The 23,316-nt window shown below is 39.1% G+C and overlaps 1 protein-coding gene across 4 annotated transcripts in view; it reads right to left on the minus strand.

Moving 5' to 3' along the window:
• The window catches only part of SLC7A2 (solute carrier family 7 member 2), a 67,455-nt gene that overhangs the window by 6,961 nt on the left and 37,178 nt on the right, over nt 1-23,316 (minus strand). For 3 of the 4 annotated variants that reach the window (XM_040490071.1, XM_040490068.1, XM_040490070.1), the window contains exons 2-11: nt 17,802-18,192; nt 16,895-17,050; nt 13,568-13,733; nt 12,033-12,166; nt 10,312-10,534; nt 8,303-8,442; nt 5,349-5,451; nt 3,485-3,690; nt 2,330-2,496; nt 1,480-1,588 (exon numbers count right to left, since the gene is read on the minus strand). In XM_040490071.1, the coding sequence (XP_040346005.1) occupies nt 1,480-1,588; nt 2,330-2,496; nt 3,485-3,690; nt 5,349-5,451; nt 8,303-8,442; nt 10,312-10,534; nt 12,033-12,166; nt 13,568-13,733; nt 16,895-17,050; nt 17,802-18,177 (1,780 nt within the window). In that variant the 5' untranslated portion in view covers nt 18,178-18,192. Of the gene's footprint in view, nt 1-1,479; nt 1,589-2,329; nt 2,497-3,484; nt 3,691-5,348; nt 5,452-7,888; nt 8,026-8,302; nt 8,443-10,311; nt 10,535-12,032; nt 12,167-13,567; nt 13,734-16,894; nt 17,051-17,801; nt 18,193-23,316 lie in introns of all 4 variants that reach the window. The other variant, XM_040490072.1, reaches the window with a different exon arrangement.

A 23,316-nucleotide genomic window follows, 5' to 3' on the forward strand; every position in this document is an offset into this window, starting at 1 on the left:
CCATCAACTCAAGTGGGTTGGTGGCTTGAAACTAAAATGAAGTTAATTTCTAGCCAAAGCAAACAATTACATACACAAGAGTGAATCAGGTTCATTCTTGCTAAGCCAATGGGAAGACTGACAAAGAACACACTCTTCAAACGCTCAGGCAACCCAAACAATGCAGATTTAGCTCGTTTCTCTCTGCTTCACCTTACAGACATTTCTCCTCACATTTTCTTTAAAAGTGTTTATCTGTGTTTGACAGAGACAGCGGGAGCAGGGGAGGAGCAGAGAGAGGGAGGGAGACAGAGGATCTGAAGAGGGCTCTGGGCTGAATGCACCCAGCCAGATGTGGGGCTTGAACTCGCCAACTGTGAGATCACGACCTGAGCAGGAGTCGGTCGGTCGACTGATTGAGCCATCCAGGCGCCCCTCTCCTCACATTTTTAAGACAAGTGCTCAGGGCTTTAGTTACAACAAATGCAAACTTTTATTTTATAACTCAATTTTTCACATAGGAAAGAAATCATAATGAAAAACAGTATAGTATAGATATAAATAAGCATACTGACGTCATTTAATGCTAAATCCCAAGGTTCAAACAGTAAGAACTTTAGATAACAGAAATTTCTTGCTATCAGCTCACTCAAAATGTCTTCAGGGGCACCTGGGTGGCTCGGTCGGTTAAGCGCCCGACTTTAGCTCAGGTCATGATCTCACAGTTTGTTGGTTCAAGCCCTGCCTCAGGCTCTGTGCTGACAGCGTGAAGCCTGGAGCCTGCTTTGAGTTCTGTGTCTTCTCTCTGCCCCCTCTCACTCACGCTTTCTCTCAAAAATAAATAAACATTTAAAAAAATTAAAAAACAAAACAAAACCCCAAATATCTTCAGAAGTCTACTGGTATACACTGACAAGAACGGGCTTTGGAATCAAAGTCTCACACTGCCATTCACAAATTTGATCCCTGGACTTTTTGGGGCTTCTTTTTTCTCTCACCCATTAATTGGAGAAAGCAGAATTTATAGATTCTACAGGGTTACTGGGAAAATGTAATTTAAAAAAAAAGGGGGGCGCCTGGGTGGCTCAGTCGGTTGAGCGTCCGACTTCAGCTCAGGTCATGATCTCACAGCTCGTGAGTTTGAGCCCCACATCGGGCTCTGTGCTGACAGCTCAGAGCCTGGAGCCTGCTTCGGATTCTGTGTCTCCCTCTCTCTCTGCCCCTAACCCACTCGCATTCTGTCTCTGTCTCTCCCAAAAATAAAAATAAACATTAAAAAAAAAATTAAAAAAAAAGGTATCTGAAAATATTTGGAAAAGTAAGCATGCTGATGATCTAAAATTGGGAAAGGAAGAAACTGAAAAACAAACAAACAAACAAACAAACAACAAAACCCTTTATTTCCAGGAAGGGGGAGGGGATGAATTTGTCTAATCACAGAGCATGAAAACTGGAGAAACAGAGCCAAGGTTCAGAAAGCTAAAACATTAAAAGACCTACCAAGTGCCATCCAAATGCTAAATCGGATCCACGTGTCTGCACTCAATTGGACCATCAAGTAAATGTTCACCAGGATGCTGAAGGCTGGCAAGAATGGTAAGAATGGAACCTAAGGGGGAAAAATATCTTCTTAACTATACTCAGATTTGGAAAGCACATTCCCCAAACTGTGTCAACACTACCTTGACATATGTACTTTCACAGTGTCAGTAAGCTTATATTCTTACAAAAAGAACAACCTGGAGAAAAATCATTCCTGTAGAGTATACTAAAGGCAACGTCCCATTTTACACTATTTACGTGCAGCCCAGAGCAACAGGGATTTATCCAGCCTGCTAACATCTACATCATCACCGAGATGCAATGGATTTTAGGGTTTGGTTTAGTTTAGGGTTTACTGGTTTAGTTCAGATATCAGCAGGCACGCCTCTGGAAGTCTGGATACATTTGGCATCTCAGAGGGATCCTTCCAGGAAGCTCTCTGCAAGCCCAAACCTGCTCTTAGTTCAAATCCAACAGGACGATTATAGCAGAAGGGCTTTTAGTGGGAATAATCTTCTTGAGAGAGTACTGAATCTCTAAAATAAAATTTCTTTATTCCTTGATTCCATAGATTACTTCACAAGAAATCTGTTTACTATTATACATAATAATGTGATAGGAGCATATTCAGGGTTTTGAAAAGCCATGTAGAGAGAATACTTATGACAAAAAGTATCATTTCAAAGAATCGTGACACTCTAGTTCCCTGGTTAACTTCATCAGAAGTGACTTTTTTAAAACCTATAAAACTAACCCATAAGAGAAAATGTGCGAAATATTTAGGATCTCTAATGTTCACAATTCGTACCATGAAGGCTACTTTTTGCTGATTCTGGGGCTGCCTCCAAATGGTGAGCACGACAACGATGCAGAGAACGAGGAAGAGCACAAGGAGAGCGAGACTCCACGCCTCCAGCCGGGCAATAGCGTGGACTCCGTAAGTGGTCAGGATGCTCAGACCCAGAACCAGAAATGCTGTAAAGGTGATGTGTATGGAAAACAAAGTCAGCACGCGCACGTCACTCATTCCCTCAGCTCAAGCCGTCTATTTTGATAAGATATCAAGTTCTTTCCGGATCTACTTTGCCAAATACTAAGACTCTTCATTTCCATTAGGGGAAGACATGGCTGATCCCACTGACTTAACCTCCACTCGCTTCCTCCTGACGGTCTCCTGCCCCCCTCCTGGGACTACCATCTTGCTCCCCCTCCCCATGCGTCCTCTGGGTCTCCCTTTGTGACATCCTCTGACTGTATCACATGGGTTGATGGGATGCTGTCTGGGCTGGAGATTTCTCTGTTCTCAAATGGGAGATGGCAGGTCTGTCCACTGTCCACGGTTGTAAACAGTGATTGTTAATGCAAACAAATAATAAATGATCTGTGTCTTTTCCCCCTATTTCAGAAGGTGATGTCACCACCCGCCCACCCTATCTCTGACCATCTCGTCCCTCCTCTGTGCTCTGGAGAAGTCTGTACTTCCCTCAGCTTGCCACCAATAATCCTGTTCCTTTCAGCCCCCCGAGAGCAAGGACCATTCTTCCTGCTGTCCCAGGTGCCCAGCAGAGCTCTTGGCACGTTGCCAGTGCTTGGTAAATGTTGCTGAAAATATCACCCATGACATAACTGCGGGTGAGCAAACAAGACTCTCTCTACTGCGTCCCAGTGTGTTACTGGCAGGTGTTCCTGGGAGCCCCCGGACGGCCACTGAGATGTACCAGCTTTGTACAGCTGCCACTCACACCCTAGGGAATGTCTTCCTTTCTTCTTCAGTTACATGATAAATCTATCCCACTAATACATGCTCTCAACTACCAGTGACCCATTGGGCAGAAACTTCAGGGCTCAGGGCAGCGGTAAACTTAGTCTAAGGCAAGGTATGGCCTTTTGTCCGCGTCCACATACCCGCTCCAGCTACACACCCCTGGGGGCCTGTGCTCTGTGCACGGCACGGCGGACTTACCGAGGAACCCCACCAGAAAGCTCACGAGAGAAGACGACTGTTGCGTAGGCAGAGCCGAGGGGCTGAAGAGAATCCGCAGGCTGAAACCCTGCCCCTGCAGCATGGTGACTTGGGACTCGCTTTTCGAGGCAGCGCTGGCACATGATCCCAGCGCTTCTTTTTCAGGACAGCATTTGGGCTGCTCGTAAGACAAGCCGGGCTGGTACCTGTTGCCAAATAAACGTCCGTGTCTTCATTCTCCAACAGACACTTGGCCCAAATGAAACGAACGCCATAAACTCTAAGTGAGACCCCTTGCAGGGTCCCAGCTTGTGCAGTAAACTGACACTTTTCATGACTCCGCCCCAGAGCATGCTGAGCCAGGCCACAAACCTGCTCAATAAAACATCTGCAGCAACTCTGAATTTTCTCTGACAGCCGTTTCATTACAAGGTAACACAGTAGATGCGGAAGAGAGTTACGTTTTCCAAGGGAGGCGACTGTGACTAGAGGAGGATTATCCTGAAACTATCTGGTTCCAAAGGAAATGCGTTTCAAGAAAACAGCACAGAAACTCTGCTTAAGCGTCAGCTGCAGAGGGACATCCAGTCTTCAGGTTGGCATTCAACTGCCGCTGGCCATCTGCCTCTCTGGCCTCATCTTCCTCAACCTTCCTCTCCCAGTCCTCCAGTTTAATCCAGATGAGCTCCGCCCGCCATGCTTCCCAACCCCATGTATGCCAAGTCTCTTGATCAATTTATCCCCTTCCTCTCCAGCCTGCGTCAGGATACCAGCCTACTTCACCTCCTAGGATCTGCCCCTGTCTCCTCAGTGTGGTCTCCTTCCCTCTGAGCAGCCTTTCCTTAAATGTAAAAGTAACATTTGACCTCAATCTAAAGAAGAAATATGCTCACTGAGGGAAAAAACTCACAAAATACATAGAAAATAATCAAAACCACCCAGTGTTTTGAGGCAATTTCAGCCAAACAGAAATGCATATATATGATGTGCATTAAAGAGATCATAAAAGATGCATTAAAGTGAAATCATGAAAATGATTTCTTCATGTAAATCTATGGTATTATTTAAATAAATTCAGATGTTAATACAGCTTTGCTGAATCAGATACATTTATCCATACAATTATCATATTATTTGCTGTAGAAGAAAAAGCGTTTACCTCTTTTGTAGAAGAAAAAGGGTACCCTCATTTGTTTCACCATTCTGCTATTGATATGCAGGTCAGTTCAATTTTTTTCACTTTTGCAAATTGCTTTTTTCATAAACATCCTTTACATATCTATATAGATATCTTTCTCTATATCTATATGTATCTGTGTGTGCCTCTTTGATTAAAATCTTTATTATAAAATCTTAGCAGCTGAAATACTGGGACAAAAGATAGAATATTTTTAAGTGTTTTTATACATTATAAGAACTTGCGGTTCATATAGATTAGGCCAACTCACTGCTAATTATCAACTGTATTTAATTCTTTGCTAAGTAAGGACCAGGGCGCCTGGGTGGCTCAGTCGGCTAAGCATCTGACTTTGGCTTAGGTCATGATCTCGTGGTTTGTGGGTTTGAGCCCCGTGTTGGGCTCTGTGCTGACAGCTTGCGGCCTGAGGCCTGCTTTGGATTCTGTATCTCCCTCTCTTTCTGCCCACCCCCACTGGTGCTCTCTCGATCTCTCTTAAAAATAAACATTAATTCTTTGCTAAGGACTCAGTATGTTTATTATACTTTATAGCGATGTTTTTCTGCCCATGACCTCTTGCCTCGTGAGACCACTAGCTCCTCGAAAGCAAGGATGGTGAGTCCTAATTTTCTTTATCCCCTGGGCTCCATGTGACACGCAGCACTCGGGACCAATGAGGACACTCACCTGAGGATGAGAACACATGCTGCAACCAGAGAGTAGGCCAGAAGAGTGCCAATGGACATCATGTCCACAAGGGCCTTCAGGTCAAAAAGAAATGCCATCACAGCTATTGGGGAGACAGCAGAATGGTAAAGAAAATGGCCTATCATGTAACTGCATACAGTTGATAACTTTCAAGTCAGGGACAGTTGTCGTTTTATGGTTCCAGGACCAACGATAAATCAAACAAACTATAGAAAATATATTTCTCTCAGTCAAAAAGGTGTTCCTTAGGTCATACAAACTGCTGGTGAAACTTCCAAACCCCTTAGCTATCTATCAAGTATAAAACACATCTACTTTGATTATTTAAAAAATATTGACCTGACAAAGAGTGAAAATATCATATGACAGAACACTCTCCTTTGATGTTTCAAAAGAAAAACATTGCTCAGAAATAGGGACTAGCTCTTGTGAAACAACCATTAAAAAATTGAAATGGAAGAACTTTCATTACAGAAATTCCATAATCATTTGCATTTCCATCTGCATCTTGAATTATGCATATATGAAAGAAAGTAATTTCCAATTAAATTACATTTCTGGTATAGGTGAAATTCCATGCTGGATAAAACTCCTCACTCTGAGAAGATGGGACTAAATTTGAGGGATGAATCTATGGCCTATACTCAAATTGCAGTAATGTTATGAGGCAAAATATACTTTCTAGATGAATAGTTAACTTGCACTTGGCAATTTTTTTCTCCATTGAAACATCAAATACCGACAATACTAACTTGACTTGACCGCATAGTTGTCTCTATCATTGTTAAGTAGAAACACCACATTCTATTCCCATGGTGTACCAGACGTCTCTTAGCAAGCTTTATATCTCTATGATCTCAATTTATCTTTACTCCAATAATCCTATGAGACAGGGAAATTAAATAGGCTTAACTATATGCAGTGGCCAGAATCTGACTGGTTTTGACCTCCAAACCAGCAATTTCACATGGTTTGACCTGATAAGATAATGATCCTCATTTTACAGACAGGCTAATTTGGCAAGGTTATAACTGGTGGCAATAGAATTCCATGTAAACTCTACTTCTACCCTGCTTCCTCATGTTCCTTCCATGATACATCATTTCTTTAAATGCACCTCATGCCTTACTTTGAAAACCTTCCGTTGCTAGTATACTTATATATTAGATTATTACAGTTTCAGTATGTTTTATAAGAATTACAAATAGCAAAATAAGTAGCTAAGAAAGAGGAAGATGATTAATTATCCAGATAAGCTCTCTAATCTACGCTAAAAACAAGCACAGTAAGGTGTGGGAGTAGAATAACAAAAATATAGTATTTCAGAATGTTTAAAAAAAAAACCTTCAGCTATAATTATCTTCTTTTCTTATTAATGTCAATATGTTATACTGCCAAATTAAATTCCTTCTGAAGAAAGAAGGATATATTTTGTAAAACTCTGAATACAAAATAAAGTATTACTGGGCAAGATTTCACTGGGAAAAAATAAACATTTTTATGGAATAAATAAAATGTATGATCCTTTGTCAAGATTTATAAATTCTTTTCACTAGCATAATGGACTGTTTAGTAACAAAATGGGCTATAGATCATCTAGTGCAACCTTCATTTTATGGGGGCAGAAACCTAAGCCCCCATTAAGAAAAAAAGTGACTTGGCCTTCCAATGTATGTCTAATAAAGTGCCAAATTTATTAAAAAAACATTTACAATGTGAAGCTGTTTAGGCAAATATTTTCTGACTCTGAAAAAATACTATTTCATGCATAATTTAAGCATTAGCATTCTGTAATTTCCCCCCAATTCAGAGCCTCAATCAAGTTATCAGTTTTGGTTTGAATTTTTACTACTAAAACAGCTTTATAAAGCTTGCTGAAGTCTCTCTCTTGCTTCCTAGAACAGGACCTTTAAGGCCGTTCTCTCAGCCTGTATGAATCTCCTTGAAAATTTCTTCATGGAATAAATAAGAATCTGGCCAACGGCATTTTACAGAGATATTATGACATCCCCAAAGATAGGCATCTGCAAGTTTTTTTTAATATGAGTTAAACACCAAAACACATAGTTGAAAGCAAAAATAGAGTCCAAATGGGGTTTAAGAGGAAACAGTTGTTAGTAAGTCTTAGAGAACCATGGTGGTCCAGGCAGTGCAGATATCCCCCACTCTGAGGGTGGGTAATTACCACAGCAAGTATAAATTACCCTGGCATTTCTTATACTTAATTAAAAATGAGTAAAAATACGGTGAAGACCCATTATAACCCTTTGCACATTTGTTAGGTGCCCCAAAAATTAAAAAAATGAAATGGTAAAAAATCCCCAAGGGTCAGTTAAGAATGAATTTCAGTAGACCACCACCACCACAATTTTCAGATCTCAATGTTCATAACCTAATTTATCAGTGATTTTTTTTTTCTTAACTTACATGCACAGCAAGCAGACCCTCTTTATAAGTCCATGCATGCGCATAAAACGTTTAAGGCCAATGCTGAAGAATCCTATGTTTGAAAAGCTTACCAGAAATGACCCCTGCCGTCAACGTGGCGGCAACTGGTGACTGCCTCTTACTCACTCTGCCAAGAAATCTAAACAGTAAACCGTCTCGGGCCATGGCAAATAGAATTCGGGGTAAAGGAAACATAGAGCCCAGAAGACTAGAACAGAAAAATTCATAATCCGCATGTGAGTTATTGTGAAGTATTACTCTAGACAGGCATACACAGGTAAAGACCGGACACACTAAAATGCAGAACCTAGGCCAAAAAACCCCAGAAAAACAAAAAGAAAACATCAAAAAAGGAAACATTCACAAAAAAAGTTACTGACCTTTACTTAGATCAAAACAGAAAACTACCTAACTGCATTTCTCTTCAGAATCCTTGATGAGAAAAAAGATCCCCCTTTTCTTAACAAAAGTCAACTCTCTCTCACCTGCCACCGCACCCGATGATAAAGTAGCAATTACTGGTGTCTTCGTTTTGGAATTGATTTGAGCTAGACATTTGAAAAGCAACCCATCCTCCGCCATAGCATAGATTACCCGCGGCATTGGGAAAATGGATCCAAGAAGACTGAATAAAAAGCAAACACATGCAGGATGGCAAATACATTCATGCAAGATGACATCTCAGAACTGAAATTAAGCGACTCGTATAAAACTCAGCATCACAACCATGATTATGACGTCTTGTTATTTTTAAATGTGTTATGATTGGGCATTTAAAAATACTTGCCAATATTTACCATTGTGATACCTATTATTCTGTTATAGATATTTGCCCCGCATACTCACCACACTAAGAACAACAGTGCAAGTAATTTGTGCATGCCCGCAATTATTACTGAATTAACACTAAGTAATTAAGACTTAAGAAAACCAAAACCAATCATAGCATTAAGACGTTTTTAGTGGCAATAACTCAGAAAACAAAATTTCTCAACGGATATGAAATTAGAGATTAAGTATTTTGAATTCATAGTATAGTCACTTCATTTATTCAATGATTATGATTCTTGTATTTATTTTACCACTATTTTCCCTCCTATTGCTTGGTATTTGATCATATTAGTAATAATACCCAGCATCACAAGATAATCAAGAGAGAAAGGGTAAAAAAAAAACACAAAAATACACCAACTTACTGTAAATTTAGTACATAGAAGTAGCCACGATTAAAAGTCAGGAACAGCAAAGTTTTAAGAAAATGCTCTTTGCTTTAGATGTTTCAAATTTCTTGTGTGTTTACTGGCTGCACGAATCCATACATGACTTAGTTATAAAAAAAATAACCATTTGAAAGAAAATATGTAAAAAATTTTGTTTTAAATATTCATTTTATCTTTTGATAAAGCTGGGCTGACTTGACCATGGATAAATCTTTGTCTATCTTCTAAGACCATGATGGCATGATGTCTTCATAGTTCAGATTTTTTCAAACTATTCAGAATGAACCTCAACATTAGCAGATGGCTGAGAAACCAATGGGGGCAATTTCTACTTGCTACTAAATATTATCCTGAATAGAAAATAAATAGGATTTTTTGAGAGCGATGAAAAGCTAGGCTGATGAATTATATGAAAAGATTTTTTTTCTAATTCAGACTTTTAACAACTTATTTTCACTTAAAAAAATTAGTAATCAGGCAGAGATTAATTTTCTCTTTGTAATAATGTTATACAGTATCCCATGATATAAACCAGAATGAAATATCTTATAATCACATGTTAATTTGAAACGTGAATAGCTCAGGGAGCCTGAGAAATGGATTCTCAAGTACGAAAACAAGTAGCCCCTGAAAATCTGGGCACTTGAGATTCAACTACCTTTTTCTTTCCACATAGACATTATATGAACTTTCAGCATTAATTTCAAAACAGTAATTTCTATTTCTAGACCAAGTTCACTCCGATCAGTACTAAGAGAAAGTCTCAGTGTTTCACAGTAAAAAGCATATTACATTGGACAATGTCACAGCATTCAGCTCCCAGTCACAGAGACTTGATATTATTTTAAAAGACGACAGAAAACATCAAGTCTGCACACCAGGTCTCAGTGGTCTGTAACACTACAAGTAATACCGAAGCCAGCAGGGAAACATGCTGGTATAAGTGTCCTAGAATTTTATAATATATACACATATGAATACGTGTGGAATACATGTGTGTGTATGTGTCCACGTATATCAATGCCGTATACATTTCTACTGAAGCTTGGACCACCATTATCTTGAAAAACTGACTTTTAACTGATGGGTGAAAAACGTTTTGTCACTTAAGAGTTTCATATGGAAGTTCTGGTCAAACTATTCAGAGAATATGTAGTTGCATAACATATACCTTATACTAGGAGTATTTTTAAAACCTACTGAAGCAATTCTTTAAACAATGACTCCTCTGCAGTAACACCCACAGCCCCTGCCTCACAGGCAATGCAATATACCTTGTTGACAAAGCACAGAGGGAGCCCGCTGCAACAACGTATTTGGCAGGACCCCATCCAACATATTCAAATGCTACTGGAAGAGGGCTTTTCTCATCCAGGAGGTAGTATGGCATCATAAGTGTTAAAGCTGCAGAGACCCCAAAATAGGCCATAAAGCAAACAAGCAAAGAAGTCACAATTCCAATAGGAATCGCTTTCTGAGGATTCCGGACTTCTTCACCTAAGGAGATATAAACAAAATATTTGCATATTTACTAAAACATTAATAGATAAAACACGGATTCTTCTTCTCCTTCATGGTAATTTCAGTCTGCTTTTGTCCCTTCTGTTTTCTTAGCTTGATCCATCTATTCTACATGAAATTTTCTCTCTTCTTAAGCATACTCTGGGGCGTCTGGGTGGCTCAGTAGGTTAAGCGTCTGACTTCAGCTCAGGTCATGATCTCACAGTTTGTGAGTTCGAGCCCCGCGTTGGGCTCTGTGCTGACAGCTCGGAGCCTGGAGCCTGCTTCGGATTCTGTGTCTCCCCCTCTCTCTGCTCCGTCCCTGCTCATGCTCTGTGTCTCTCTGTCTCTCAATAGTAAATAAATGTTAAAAAAAAAAAATTTAAGCGTACTCCGCTATTACACAAAATTCCAATTCCCAGAGGCAAGAAGAGAAAGCAAGATATCATGAAGGTCAGTTTCCCATTTCTAGAAAGAAAACATGATATACCAGCATATTAAATTTTTTGGGATAGCATAGCAGTCTTAATCATTTGGAAAGTGATTCATCCACAGAAATTAAATGACTGCCATGGCATTCTGTGGGCCCTTACATAGGAAGGCTTCCATAAATATGAAGGTAAACTTTTTCTACCCAGTGTGCCAATTTATATTAAGCTCCAGTTTCAATAACAACAAAAACAGTGCTTTGAATCTTTCTAGTAAGAATTGGCATTTGCAATGCCTCAAAATGGTCAATCACACGGCCATACAGTAATCTGAACCCAGAAGAAGCATGTAAGAGAGTGATTCTGACATGATGGCTTTGTTGCATAAGATAAAGAAAGAAGAATTACCACAATATATTTTATCTTACTAAAAAAGAGACAACTTAAGAGCATGGTCATCATTTGTTACTCATTGTGATAGTACTGAAGGTTACTTCCAGGTTGAAGGTTAAGGACAGTAATTATGACTAACATTTAGAAAATATTTGACAGCTTGCAAAGTATTTTTCAAGTGTATTATATTTTTAAAAAAATTTTTTAATGTTTATTGAGAGAGAGAGAGTGCGAGCGGGGGAAGGGCAGAGAGAGAGGGAGACACAGAATCCGAAGTAGGCTCCAGGCTCCAAGCTGTCAACACAGAACCCGATGTGGGGCTCAAACTCACAGACTGTGAGATCATGACCTGAGCTGAAGTCGGACGCTTAACCGACTGAACCACCCAGATGCCTCTCATGTGTATTATATCTTAAGTAACCTTCATAACATGAGGGGTTAACATGAGGGCTAGGTACTGGCTCTCCCAATTTTACCAAAGTGGAAACCAAGGCTCAGAGCATTTTACTAAGTTTCTTTTTTATCACATACAGTAGGCACCACAGCTGGGTCCAGAACCAGCCCTGATTACCCCAAATCTCACTCTTTCCTTGACCTTCTGCTGCCACCCATGGGTACTTGTGTACAACAGGGAACACCTTTCCTTCCACAGAGAACCAAGATTCTTCCCTTACCAGTTGTTGCAATGCAGTCAAATCCCACGAAGGCATAGAAGCAGGTGGCAGCCCCAGCCAAAGTCCCTGCAAAGCCATACGGCATAAAGCCACCAGCCCCATAGATACTTGTTCCATTTTCGGAAGGCAGCTCTCTAAGGCGGAAAATAAGCACAAGGGAAAGTTATTTTCATAGAAAACTTCTTCTAGTGATTTGTCTCAAACTACCTCTTTGGAAAGCTATTGTGTTCACCAGCTCTTTGAAACTTACATATATAAAATTAAGAGTAAATCCTACTTTTCTCACCCTGTCCTAGAGAATGTAGTGGTGTTGCCAACAATGGCGTCCTCCTGGGTTGCTAACACTCAACTGGAGGCTGATCAGTAGCATAAGCACAAAATCCAGATCCACTCTGGCTGGAACTCACAGCCAGGCAGGATAGTGAGAGCAGAGATGCTATATATGGGCCACGCTCTGAAACAAAGACATGACACTTCCTCTTCTCATGGATAGTTGGGCAGGCTGCACACTTAAAAATTTTCCTAATAAGGCATTTGAAAAGGTGGCATCAAATTCTCTAGGCTTGATTACTAATATTGAAGTTGAATATTTTATTACATGGTAAAAATTGTATAAAACCAGGGGCACCTGGATGACCCAGTTGGTTAAGCGTCTGACACTCAGTTTAGATTCGGGTCATGATCTCACAACTCGTGAGTTGGAGCTCTGCATCAGGCTCCTTGCTGACAGCCTGGGATTCTCTGTCTCCCTCTCTTTCTACCCCTCCCCCACTCATACTCCCTAAAAAATAAATAAATTTTTTTCAAAATTGTATAAAACCAGAGGATATTAATTTTTTGCCTCAAAATAATGACTATAAACAACATACATAAAGAAAACCATGTAGTTACACCTCACTTCATGTAACAGATATTTCTGTAACCTTATTTTATTTACACATAGGAATATTAATATAAATCTTGGGCTGAAACCTTCTGTGTATAATTATCACGAATTCAATTTTTGAGCCTATCAGGTTTAAAGTAAAATGCACAGACAATTCTGCTTTTGCAACCAACAACATTTTCCAAAAATCAAGGCCTGAAAAGTACTACAAGGCTGCAAGAATGCAAGGAAACCAAACAGTGTTCCCCAATGGAAGCACTAAGGAATTCAAGTCTCCAAAACACCCATTGTTTGTAAAAGGGGGCAAACCTTTGTGGGGAAGGAGCATCCTTCCTCCAGTTAGGATCTCACTTCGCTCTACTCCTATACCAACCGCAGAGCTTGAAGCTGAGAAGGAGCCGCTGCAGGCCTTCCAAAGGCTGCTCAATAGTGAGCACACGTATGCATTTGTGTGGGGGTGGGGGGACACTGGGAAGAAGGGTCTCGGAAGAGAACAGACCCTCAGAAATCTCTCCTAAGCACAAAAATTGAGAACCACTGTTGGTAAAGGAAAATGTAACATAAGACAAAAGTAGGCAAATTGATGGGGGGGGGGGGGGGAGCGGGTGGAGAAAGCACTCAAAATAAGGGAAAAACCCAAATATTATACCTGGCACTTGCTGATATATTTTTGAGAAACTCTTCGCTAATCTTCCAGTTTGCCACATTGCCTTTCACAAACCCAGCAACCATAACAAAAAGAAGGACCAGGATGTTAATAGCTGTGAAGATTTTATTCACCCAAGCTGATTCTTTCACTCCAAAAGATAAAAGACCTACGGAAAAAGAAAGGGTATTTTAATTTTTACCCAAGTTTTAGCAAAAGCAATGGCATTTTGAGGCTGTTACACGGTTTAGGATATTATTTCACCAGGATTCATATATTTAACTTACATTTATCCCTTTCTATCGCCCGTTTTGACTCATTTAACTGTGTAACAATGTCTCCTAAACACAACCAACTTGGTCTTAGAAGGCCGGCTGTGCTCGTAGCCAGGAGACGCCACACTTCAAGAAATCAGTAGGTCTAGTGACTTTGGCTGTTATCACCAATAGATAGACAGAGGTAAAGTAACTGAATTTCAATGAAATGCTCGTCTAAAAAAGCCATCTCAACATACATACAATAAAATAATTCTTCAACTGTTACACCAAACGGATATTTTTAAAAGTCAATTCTCATTTTAATAGCTTTATTTTATATTCTTATTGTAAAAGTAATCAATTTCCTATTCAAGTAATTTGAAGATACAGAAAAAATATGAAGGAAATAAAGATCAAGTATAATCTCTTCTCCAGAATTCTGGGTGTGAGCACGTATGCATGCACACACACACATTTTCATGTTGACAAACAGAGAACCTCATTTTTAACAGCCACATACTCTTCCACAATATGAAGACACTATAATCCCTTATTTATAGACTGACAGGCAGCTCTTAGTTTCTTACAACTATAAATAGTACTGACATGACATCATCATCCTTTTATAAATATCTTTGTACATTTTCTAATTATTCCTTTATAATAATGTTATATAAGGTAATACCACATCAAAGGTATGTCCTTTCATACAAGGCTTTCGGTTCACATTATCAGAAATATTCTCCAGAAAGTGTGGCCCAATTGAAGCTGCCCATTTTTTCTATTACGTTATTCTATTTATATCAATTTGTTAGATTTATTTATATAATAATGCAAGGAGCTGTCTTCCTGTCATGTATTGCATGTTTTCCCCAGTTTATCATTTACTTTTATTCTTAGTGCTGATTATATATACATATGTAAAAGTTTTAGAACACAAATTTTTCCTCTTTAGTTTCTCTACCTTTAGAAAGAGTCTCCCCAATATTAACACCAAACATTTACCTTTGTTTCCTTCTATCATGACTGTATTTATCATATTTTTATTTTCAATCCATCTTATGTTAACATACGAATTATGGACCAAAGGAAGTTTACTTGTTCCTACTAGGGAGAGGATGGTGATGAAGGGATTATGTCACATAACTACTTGCTTCTCCCACAAATCCATACCACCCAGGATCGAATAAGCAAAATTGCCCAAGTAAAGAAGAGGGAGACTGGGTTTCATTCTTCTACCTGTATAATTCCCAGAATTTTATGATAATGTAACTATAACGAAAAAAAGGGAACTGCATGAACGGTATAATTATTGGCTCTTTCACACTAGAAACCTGTATACACCTACACGCTTTGGAAATACACTCTATACGCTGCACCCCTATCCATCTGGAAAAAAATAAAGCCACTGTCCAGTTTTATCAGAGTTTCCCAATACCCCGTGTGCATGCTCTATCCTGAGATCCCTACCTCCTGCCAAAAGACTAGAGACCAATGAATATCTCCTCTAAATACTGTATACACTTACTTCCCTGTGTCTTTAATAAAGCAAAAGCTTCAGCTGACAAGACATCTGGTATTACAATATGAATCGAAATTTATATTCAGAGGTTCTGATCTTCAGATATTCTAAGGACAAAGTTATCATGTGAGCTTAGCCTATATATAAAGTAAAAACATACTGGTCAACGACACAGGACGATGATGCAGGCCAAGGCCTGAGTCCTGCCATGGACTTTCATGATTCTAACCTTGTCACAGCTACATGCTTCTCATCGCTTAGAGATTAAAGCTGAATACGTTAAGATCATTGAAACCATCCCTAAATAAAATATGATGTAACTAATTTAATGTTAGCTAGGCTATTTAGAAACCAAAACAAATGAAATCTCTCACCTGTTGAGAACAATTGTTGCAATTTTTCTTGACATTACAGGTAAAATGTCAAATAGTTTTGAGCTATAAATTTTGTTCATGTCCTTAACCCTACATAAAATATTTAATAAATGACTAACTTTTTTAAAGATACAATTTTTTTAAATTGTATAATTGTATAAGTAAAACGTTCATTATAAAAAGATATTTCTGTCACACCTTTGTAAGCATGGGAGAGAGTAGATGGAGAGAAGGTTGGACAGGAAAATAAGGGGCAGCTATCCAGGGCACATCAGGTAGGAAGTGAGAACATAGATTTTATTCTTAGTAAAATCCTTGATTGGTTTAAGCAGGAGTGCAAGTGAGGATGACCATCAAAATAGAAGATGTTCAAATAATCAAAACAAATGTAATGTTTGTTACAGGGATTAAGTATGCCTACAAAATAAAACTGTCTGCCATCTAAGTGCTTCCTATGAACTAGGCAAGAAGTCTGTACAAGACAGACACTGATATCCCCATTTTATGGATGAACAAACTGAGTCACAGAAAGATTATGTCATTCAATGGTCCAAAGATAGTGAGTGGCAAAGTAGGACTGAAAATCTGGTTGTTCTGACTCTAATTCCTTTCTAAATCACTATGCTACATGACTGATAAACATGGGAAAATTCTAGCCTCAAGTATGTTTGGCCACATAATATCTGTATTAAAAAATGACAGGTGGTTTGAATATGTTTCTTTTTCAGCTAGATACCTACATTACATAGATGAAGGCATGAATAGAGAGAAATTCTTCTAGAAACCGTATGTTTGCCAATATGCTTATTGCAGCCAAGATAAAATAATGCCCAAAAGTGTACATTCCTCCTTATTGAAACTTCATCCCTGCAAATCTCCAATTGCTACTATAATGATGTGTCTTATCCTATTCTTCAGTGCATTCCAAGTACCATTTACTTAGAAGTGCTATTTCTCCCCTTCCACACAATTTAGATTTCTTTTTAAAACATGTCTGTCACATAAGAAAAAATGTGACTCTAGCTGGTGACAAGGCCCATGGGTACCCAACAGTAACCTAAACACATAAATATGCCATCTCATCTTGGGAACTCAGGCCTGAAATCCAGTGGTAACTTATTTTGCCAGGATGATTAGTCTGGCTCATCTCAGGGAGGAGTGTGATTGGTCTTCTTACCTGCTAGAAGTAATATAAGACAGACAGCAAAGAAGTCAGGATACTCTGCAAGGCCGGTATAATTCATTTTGAAGTAGGTCCTGAAAAACTGACCAATCTGTTTGCTAAGAAGTTCATCAAAGGTGCCACTCCATGCTCTTGCAACACTTGACGTACCTTCCCAAAATAAAGAACATACAGAGAATACGAGGTCACTGGGAGAAGATTAACATAACACCATTCGCTACTCTATTCGACGAGGAACGTGGGTTAGTTCAGACAGAATTCAAAGTTTTAATCACATATAAAATTACCCTGATAATTTTATATAGAATATATACTATTACATAAAACATAAATATATATATAATAATTTTATAATTATACATTGGTAACCAAATGCTCAAGTATATAACTGTGGAATCAGCTAACTTTATTTGCATTAAAGAACTATGGTTATTTATTCTATTTTATTTTATTTTATTTTATTTTAGAGAGAGGGCAAGAGTGGGAGAGAGGGACAGAGGGAGAGAGAGAGAGCAAGAATCCCAAGCAAGCTCCATACTCAGCACAGAGCCTGATGCAGGGCTCCATCCCATGACCTTGGGATCATGACCTGAGCTACAATCGAGTCAGGTGCTCAACCAACTGAGCCACCCAGGCACCCCATGGAACCATAGTTTTTCAGAAAGCAGGTTTCCAAACCCACTAAGAAGCATATTCAGAGATGAAGCAGAATCATTGGATTTTGCAATTAGGGAGACATTTTAGAGGTGAGATAAACGGGACATACAGGGATCAAGTGAGTCACTCACGATCACATGGTCACTAACTAATGAAGACCTACAAAGATAGGCCAAGGCCTCCACCTCAGTGCTATTTCTACCATTTCACAAAATTAGATTGACTTTTCTTTTTTGAAACATACCTATCACATAAGATAAAATGAGATTCCAGCCAGTGATGAATGCCCACAGCTCTCCAACAGTGACATATGTGTATAAATACGCAGACCCAGTCTTGGGAACTCGGGCCCCAAATTCAGCATAGCAAAGGCCTGCCATCACGGAAGCAAGGGCAGCAATGAGGAAGGACACCACAATGCTGGGACCAGAATCTGCTTTGGCCACCTCCCCAGCCAGGACGTAAACCCCAGCACCAAGAGTGCTTCCAACCCCCAGGGCGATGAGGTCCATGGTGGATAAACAGCGGCATAATTTGGAATCTTCTAGACTGTCCAGAGTGACGATTTTTCTCCGGATCAGACATCGGGCAAAAGACAGCACGGCTCTGCAGGGAATCATTCTGAAGAAAGTAGCCTGAGGAAGAGAAGAGAGGAGGTTAGAGGTGGAGCTGGAATCATCATCCCTCCAACTATTGGCCTAGCTTCTCAACACAGTTATGGCACCATGTTATTTTTGTTTCTGTTTGACTTTTACTAGAAACACAGCCTAGAGCAATCAGAAAGAGGGCTGGAAAAGTCAAAGTTGTGAATTTCTTAGAGTCCACTAATACATGGCCTTTCCTAAGACACTACAACAAATGGCTTATCTGGGGAACACAGGAATAGAAGCTTTGGGTGGTTAAAAAGATTTGCCATTTTTGTTCATTTGTGCTGCTACAATTTTTAAAGATATGCTGATAGAAATCTCTTCCGGGACACGGCTCCTTTGTCCTCACTACAAGCAAGGAGATGAATTACCTCATCTTTCTTTTCTTCAATCATTCATTCAACTCATGTTTTTTATGCCTTATTGAATGCTAGGGATTGTGCTAAGAAACAGAGCACCTGGGTGGCTCAGTTGGTTAAGCATCTGACTCTTGATCTTGGCTCAGGTCATGATCTCACAGTCTGTGAGTTCGAGTCCTCTGTTGGGCTCTGCACTGACCCGCTTGGGATTCTCTTCCCCTCTCCATGCGTCTCCCTTCCATGAATGCATGCACACGTTTTCTCTCAAAATAAATAAATACACTTAAAAAAAAAAAAAGAAACATGTCTAGAATGGGGTGGTATGTATTCACAGTCTCCAATTTTATAGGGCTTGCAGTCTACTTATTGTCTAAAAGCTGGTAAAAAAAAACACCATTATTATGTATTTTACAGCTTTATCAAATACATGTGAGCTCTGTTTTCATTTCAGTATCCTTTAATGTGAAGCCATTTGAACATTTTAGAATAAAAAAAACTCCTCCCCAAACACACTTGAATTTATCTAAATAAAATTGCTATTCAGTGATAGTTTGAGTATGAATTTGTAGTAAAACATACACGCTCATTTACAATGACTTGAGATTTCTAAGTAAATAAATAAATAAGCCCAAAGTCCATGCCAAATATGCTGTGTTCTTTTTAAAATGGAATGAATAAGGTAGACAAAAAGACTTACTCCCCATACTCTATAGGCCCAAACAACCTAACACCGCAAAAAATTATCAGGCTATAAAATAAAGTATGGATCTTAGTAAGGAAAAAAAATGTATACATATTACAGTAAAAAGTCTGAAGTAAAATATACCAAAATATTAACCATGATGATCTCTGGGTAGAAGCTAATTTCTACTTCCACGTATTTCACAGAATGTGTATTATATTGCTAATATATATTTCTAAATTATCTCTAGTAGACATGTACACCTTATATGCAAAATACATATTAAAATTAAAAAGCCCTACATGGCCTTGTCTACAGAGACACATAACTCAGCAGACTAGGAAATAACTGAGGAATGGGGAATATAATAGCATATGCAGCTTATCAGTCAGCAAAATTAAATGTATTTAACTTTCAGAAGTTCCGAGTCCTGTTCGCCACTTCTGCACAATGATGCAGAGATTGCGTGCGGCCTCCTTCAATCGCATTCTGTTATCAATTATCTAAACTCATGAGATCACAGCTTTGCCACCTTCTCTGAAGAACCTAGAGCTTTCTATCTTACAAAACAAACCCTTGAACATTTCTCAACCTTCATATCTATAAAAGACAGCTATTATCAAAATTATTTAAAAACAATGAATAAGATGAATATTCTATGTTAAATGTAAACGACTTGGTGCTCAGAAGAGACACAGACATTTCTGGGATACGAATCATCCAGTTTTACACTAAACCTAGCAGACAAAGCTCACTCCCTGAACAGAATTCATGTATCAATGTACGTGCAAGTCCTTGATTTCAAGAACAGCTAGTTCAAAGAAGGTAGAGAAAAACCCTGCAGAAATAGTAAAATGAGTGAAAAGTCCCTTGACAGTGAAAATAAACATTTTTTAAAATGTTTGTTTATTTATTGATTGATTGATTGAGAGAGAGAGAGAGAGAGAGACAGGAAGGGAATGAGGGAATGAGAGGGAATTCCAAGCAGGGTCTGTGCTGACAGCAGGAGCCTAACGCAGGGCTGGATAGTACGAACTGTGAGATCATGACCTGAGCCAAGATCAAGAGTCGGATGCTTAACTGACTGAGCCACCCAGGTGCCCCTAAAGTTTTACGTATCACTACTGTCCACACCCCCTGACCTAGTGCCCAGCACGGCCCTTCACAAATACTTGTTGAAAAAATCTGCAAATACATGTGACCTCTCCAATGTTGCCAATATATTCTAGCTTCCAAAGTCTAAACTGAATACTTCTATAAATCAAATGTGTATCAGTTTCTACCCCTACCTAGCCCTAAGTAGCTATTTCTCAGATAACACAGCTAGAAGATAAGGTAAGAAAGTGATCTGCTTAAAAAAGAATCAAGACTTGAAAAGGTGAAGTTATATAAAAGGCCAAGTGAGAGGAAGTGAAGGGGTTTACTACACTTGCCTTCCATAACACCGAAGTGTTTTTACACAGAGACGTGCAAAGAGCAAGGAGTAGGGATCACTGCCAGCTGAAAAGTGCTCAGCAATGAAGAAGAACAGAGTAAAAAATTTTTTTAATGTTTATTTATTTTTGGGAGAGAGAGAGAGCAGAAGCAGGAGAGGGGCAGGGAGAGAGAGACACAGAATCCAAAGCAGGCTCCATCCACGCTCTAAGCTGTCAGCATAGAGCCCAATGTGGGACTTGAACTCAAGAACCCTGAGATCATAACCTGAGCCAAAGTCAGACACTTTACAAACTGAGCCACCCAGGCGCCCAAATCCACTGAATTTTAGTAATGATTTAAGATCATGTGAAAATGGGACACGTCGCCTACGACTTTAGGAAACAAGTGATAGGCAAAATGAGGCATATCTGTTCCTCACTGAACTAAGTGAAACACTCTTGATAAAGTACTGGATTAACCCCAGTTTTCATGAATAAAAGAAGCAAATTTTGCAACTATTGCAACTATTTCTATTTAAAGGGAAAGCATCTAGAAGGAAGCAAAGCAAACTAAAAAGAAAGTGGCAGGATTCTGGGTGGGCTCTTATTTTTTTAATTCTTTTTTTCTGGTAATAGAGTAACAATGCTGTTTGTGAAATTTCTAAAAAATAAAAAGACAAAAAACAAAAAGCCACACACACAGAAAATGCAGCATAAAAATTAAAGGGGCTAAGCAAGCCAACCAATACTACAAACCTCTCTGAAATGTTAAAAACAGCAAAAACTCTTATTAACATTTATCCAAAATGAATACGTGAGTGACCGTCATCTTGTCAACAGAAAAGTGAATTTCATTTCCTCCAGATTACATAGGAAGCAAAATGGTTTTGCAGAAATGTATAGTTTTAATCAGGTAAGATCTACTACCTCTTTTGCATTAAAAATGGAAAGTATTTTCTCTGTTGCCCTGAGGAAATAAGACAAAGCTGCCATTTGTCAAGCATTCATTTGCTTTGAGTAACAGAAACACATACGTCAGAAACTCTTCTCAGAACCAACAGGTTACACAATGTCCCTCACAAACAATCTCAACTACGCACACCACACCTATCTGATAAAACACTGATTGCAGACGCTATGACACAAAACCAATTTTGCAGAAATATAATGGGATGAGAGAAAAGCAATGTAAAAACATATGGGGTCCATTTAATGAACCATTATTCAACAAACATATATTCAATCCTGTAGATTTTAGTCAATAAAGAAAAAAGAACTGTGCTTTTGTAAAGTAGGTTTTTGTGGAGACCACCTAATACATGGAAGTAGAATAGCAACAGGGGAATAAGAAAAATAAAAGATATTTGTGCTTACTATCAGTGATATAATTTGGTATTTACATAGTTTTTATAATTTTTCCTTTAAAACATTTAAAAAAGATATGCTCCTGGGGCGCCTGGCTGGCTCAGTCGGTTGAGCGTCCGACTTCAGCTCAGATCATGATCTCATAGTTCGTGAGTTCCAGCCCCAACATGGGCTTTTGTGCTGACAGCTCAGAGCCTGGAGCCTGCTTCAGATTCTTTGTCTCCCTCTCTCTCTGCCCCTCCCCTGCTCACGCTCTCTCTCTGTCTCAAAAATAAATAAATAAATAAATAAATAAATAAACCCATAAAAAAAAAAAAAAGATATGCTCCTTATGTGAGATAGGATAACTTTATCATACTTCTCCAAGTGATTTTCTTTGCTGAAAAAAAATCCACTCATACCTCTCCTTTGAGTCAGGTCTGTATCTACCGTCCTTGCCTGGGCTCCTGTGTGCTGTCTCATCAACAAACAACTATGCAGGGAGAATCTGCAGGGATTTTGAAGGTGATTCTATCGGTCTAGGGTGCACAGACAGTTTTTCCAAGAGCAGACAACAATCCACACCATCATATCCACTGTCAGCTGTTGCTGTTGTGAACAAGGACTGGTATTTAAAACCAAACCTCCAGAAATGTAGTAAAGGATGACCATCTAGACTTTTGGGAGAGGCCCACACAATACTGATTACCTCATGGCCTTAGCCTTAGAATATAAAAGCTCCAGTCAACATTCCCAAAGTCACAAATGATTCCGGTAATAGCAGAAACAGATACGTATCTTTCTTCAACAGTTATTTTACTAATTGCTAAGATAGCAGCCTCTCTATTGAGGAGGGAAAATAAACACACCTTAGCTTAGATCTGAAAATGCTATTAGCCAACAGAGGGCTAGAAGGGATTTTCGACAGACCCTGCAACAGAGAAGTCTCTGAATACATTTAATGAGACTAATGCTACAATTAGATCATCCTCAGCCCCCTGCCCCAACCCTGAAGTGTAACTGTTTCAAGACCCCTAACTCTGTGAAGGAGCCCTATTGATTCTTGCCAGAAAACGTAAGTACTTCCTCAGCAGCTGGGAATCACCTCCTTCTCAAACTTCTCCAATCCAGATTGCAAACGACAGTACAGAATTTTAGGTCAAGTAAATTCTTAGCTGCGATGATAGGACACTACCATAGAGCAGACTTTCAACTAACCACAGAAAGCTTCCAGAATCTGCTACGTACAGTCAAAAGTCAATCAAAACTTTGATGTAGTGTTTAGTGTCATAGAAATGGATCTTTCCCCTCC

This window comes from Herpailurus yagouaroundi, unplaced genomic scaffold (assembly GCF_014898765.1).
Source record: "Herpailurus yagouaroundi ecotype Mexico unplaced genomic scaffold, PumYag 181, whole genome shotgun sequence".
NCBI classification, from domain to species: Eukaryota; Metazoa; Chordata; class Mammalia; order Carnivora; family Felidae; genus Herpailurus; species Herpailurus yagouaroundi.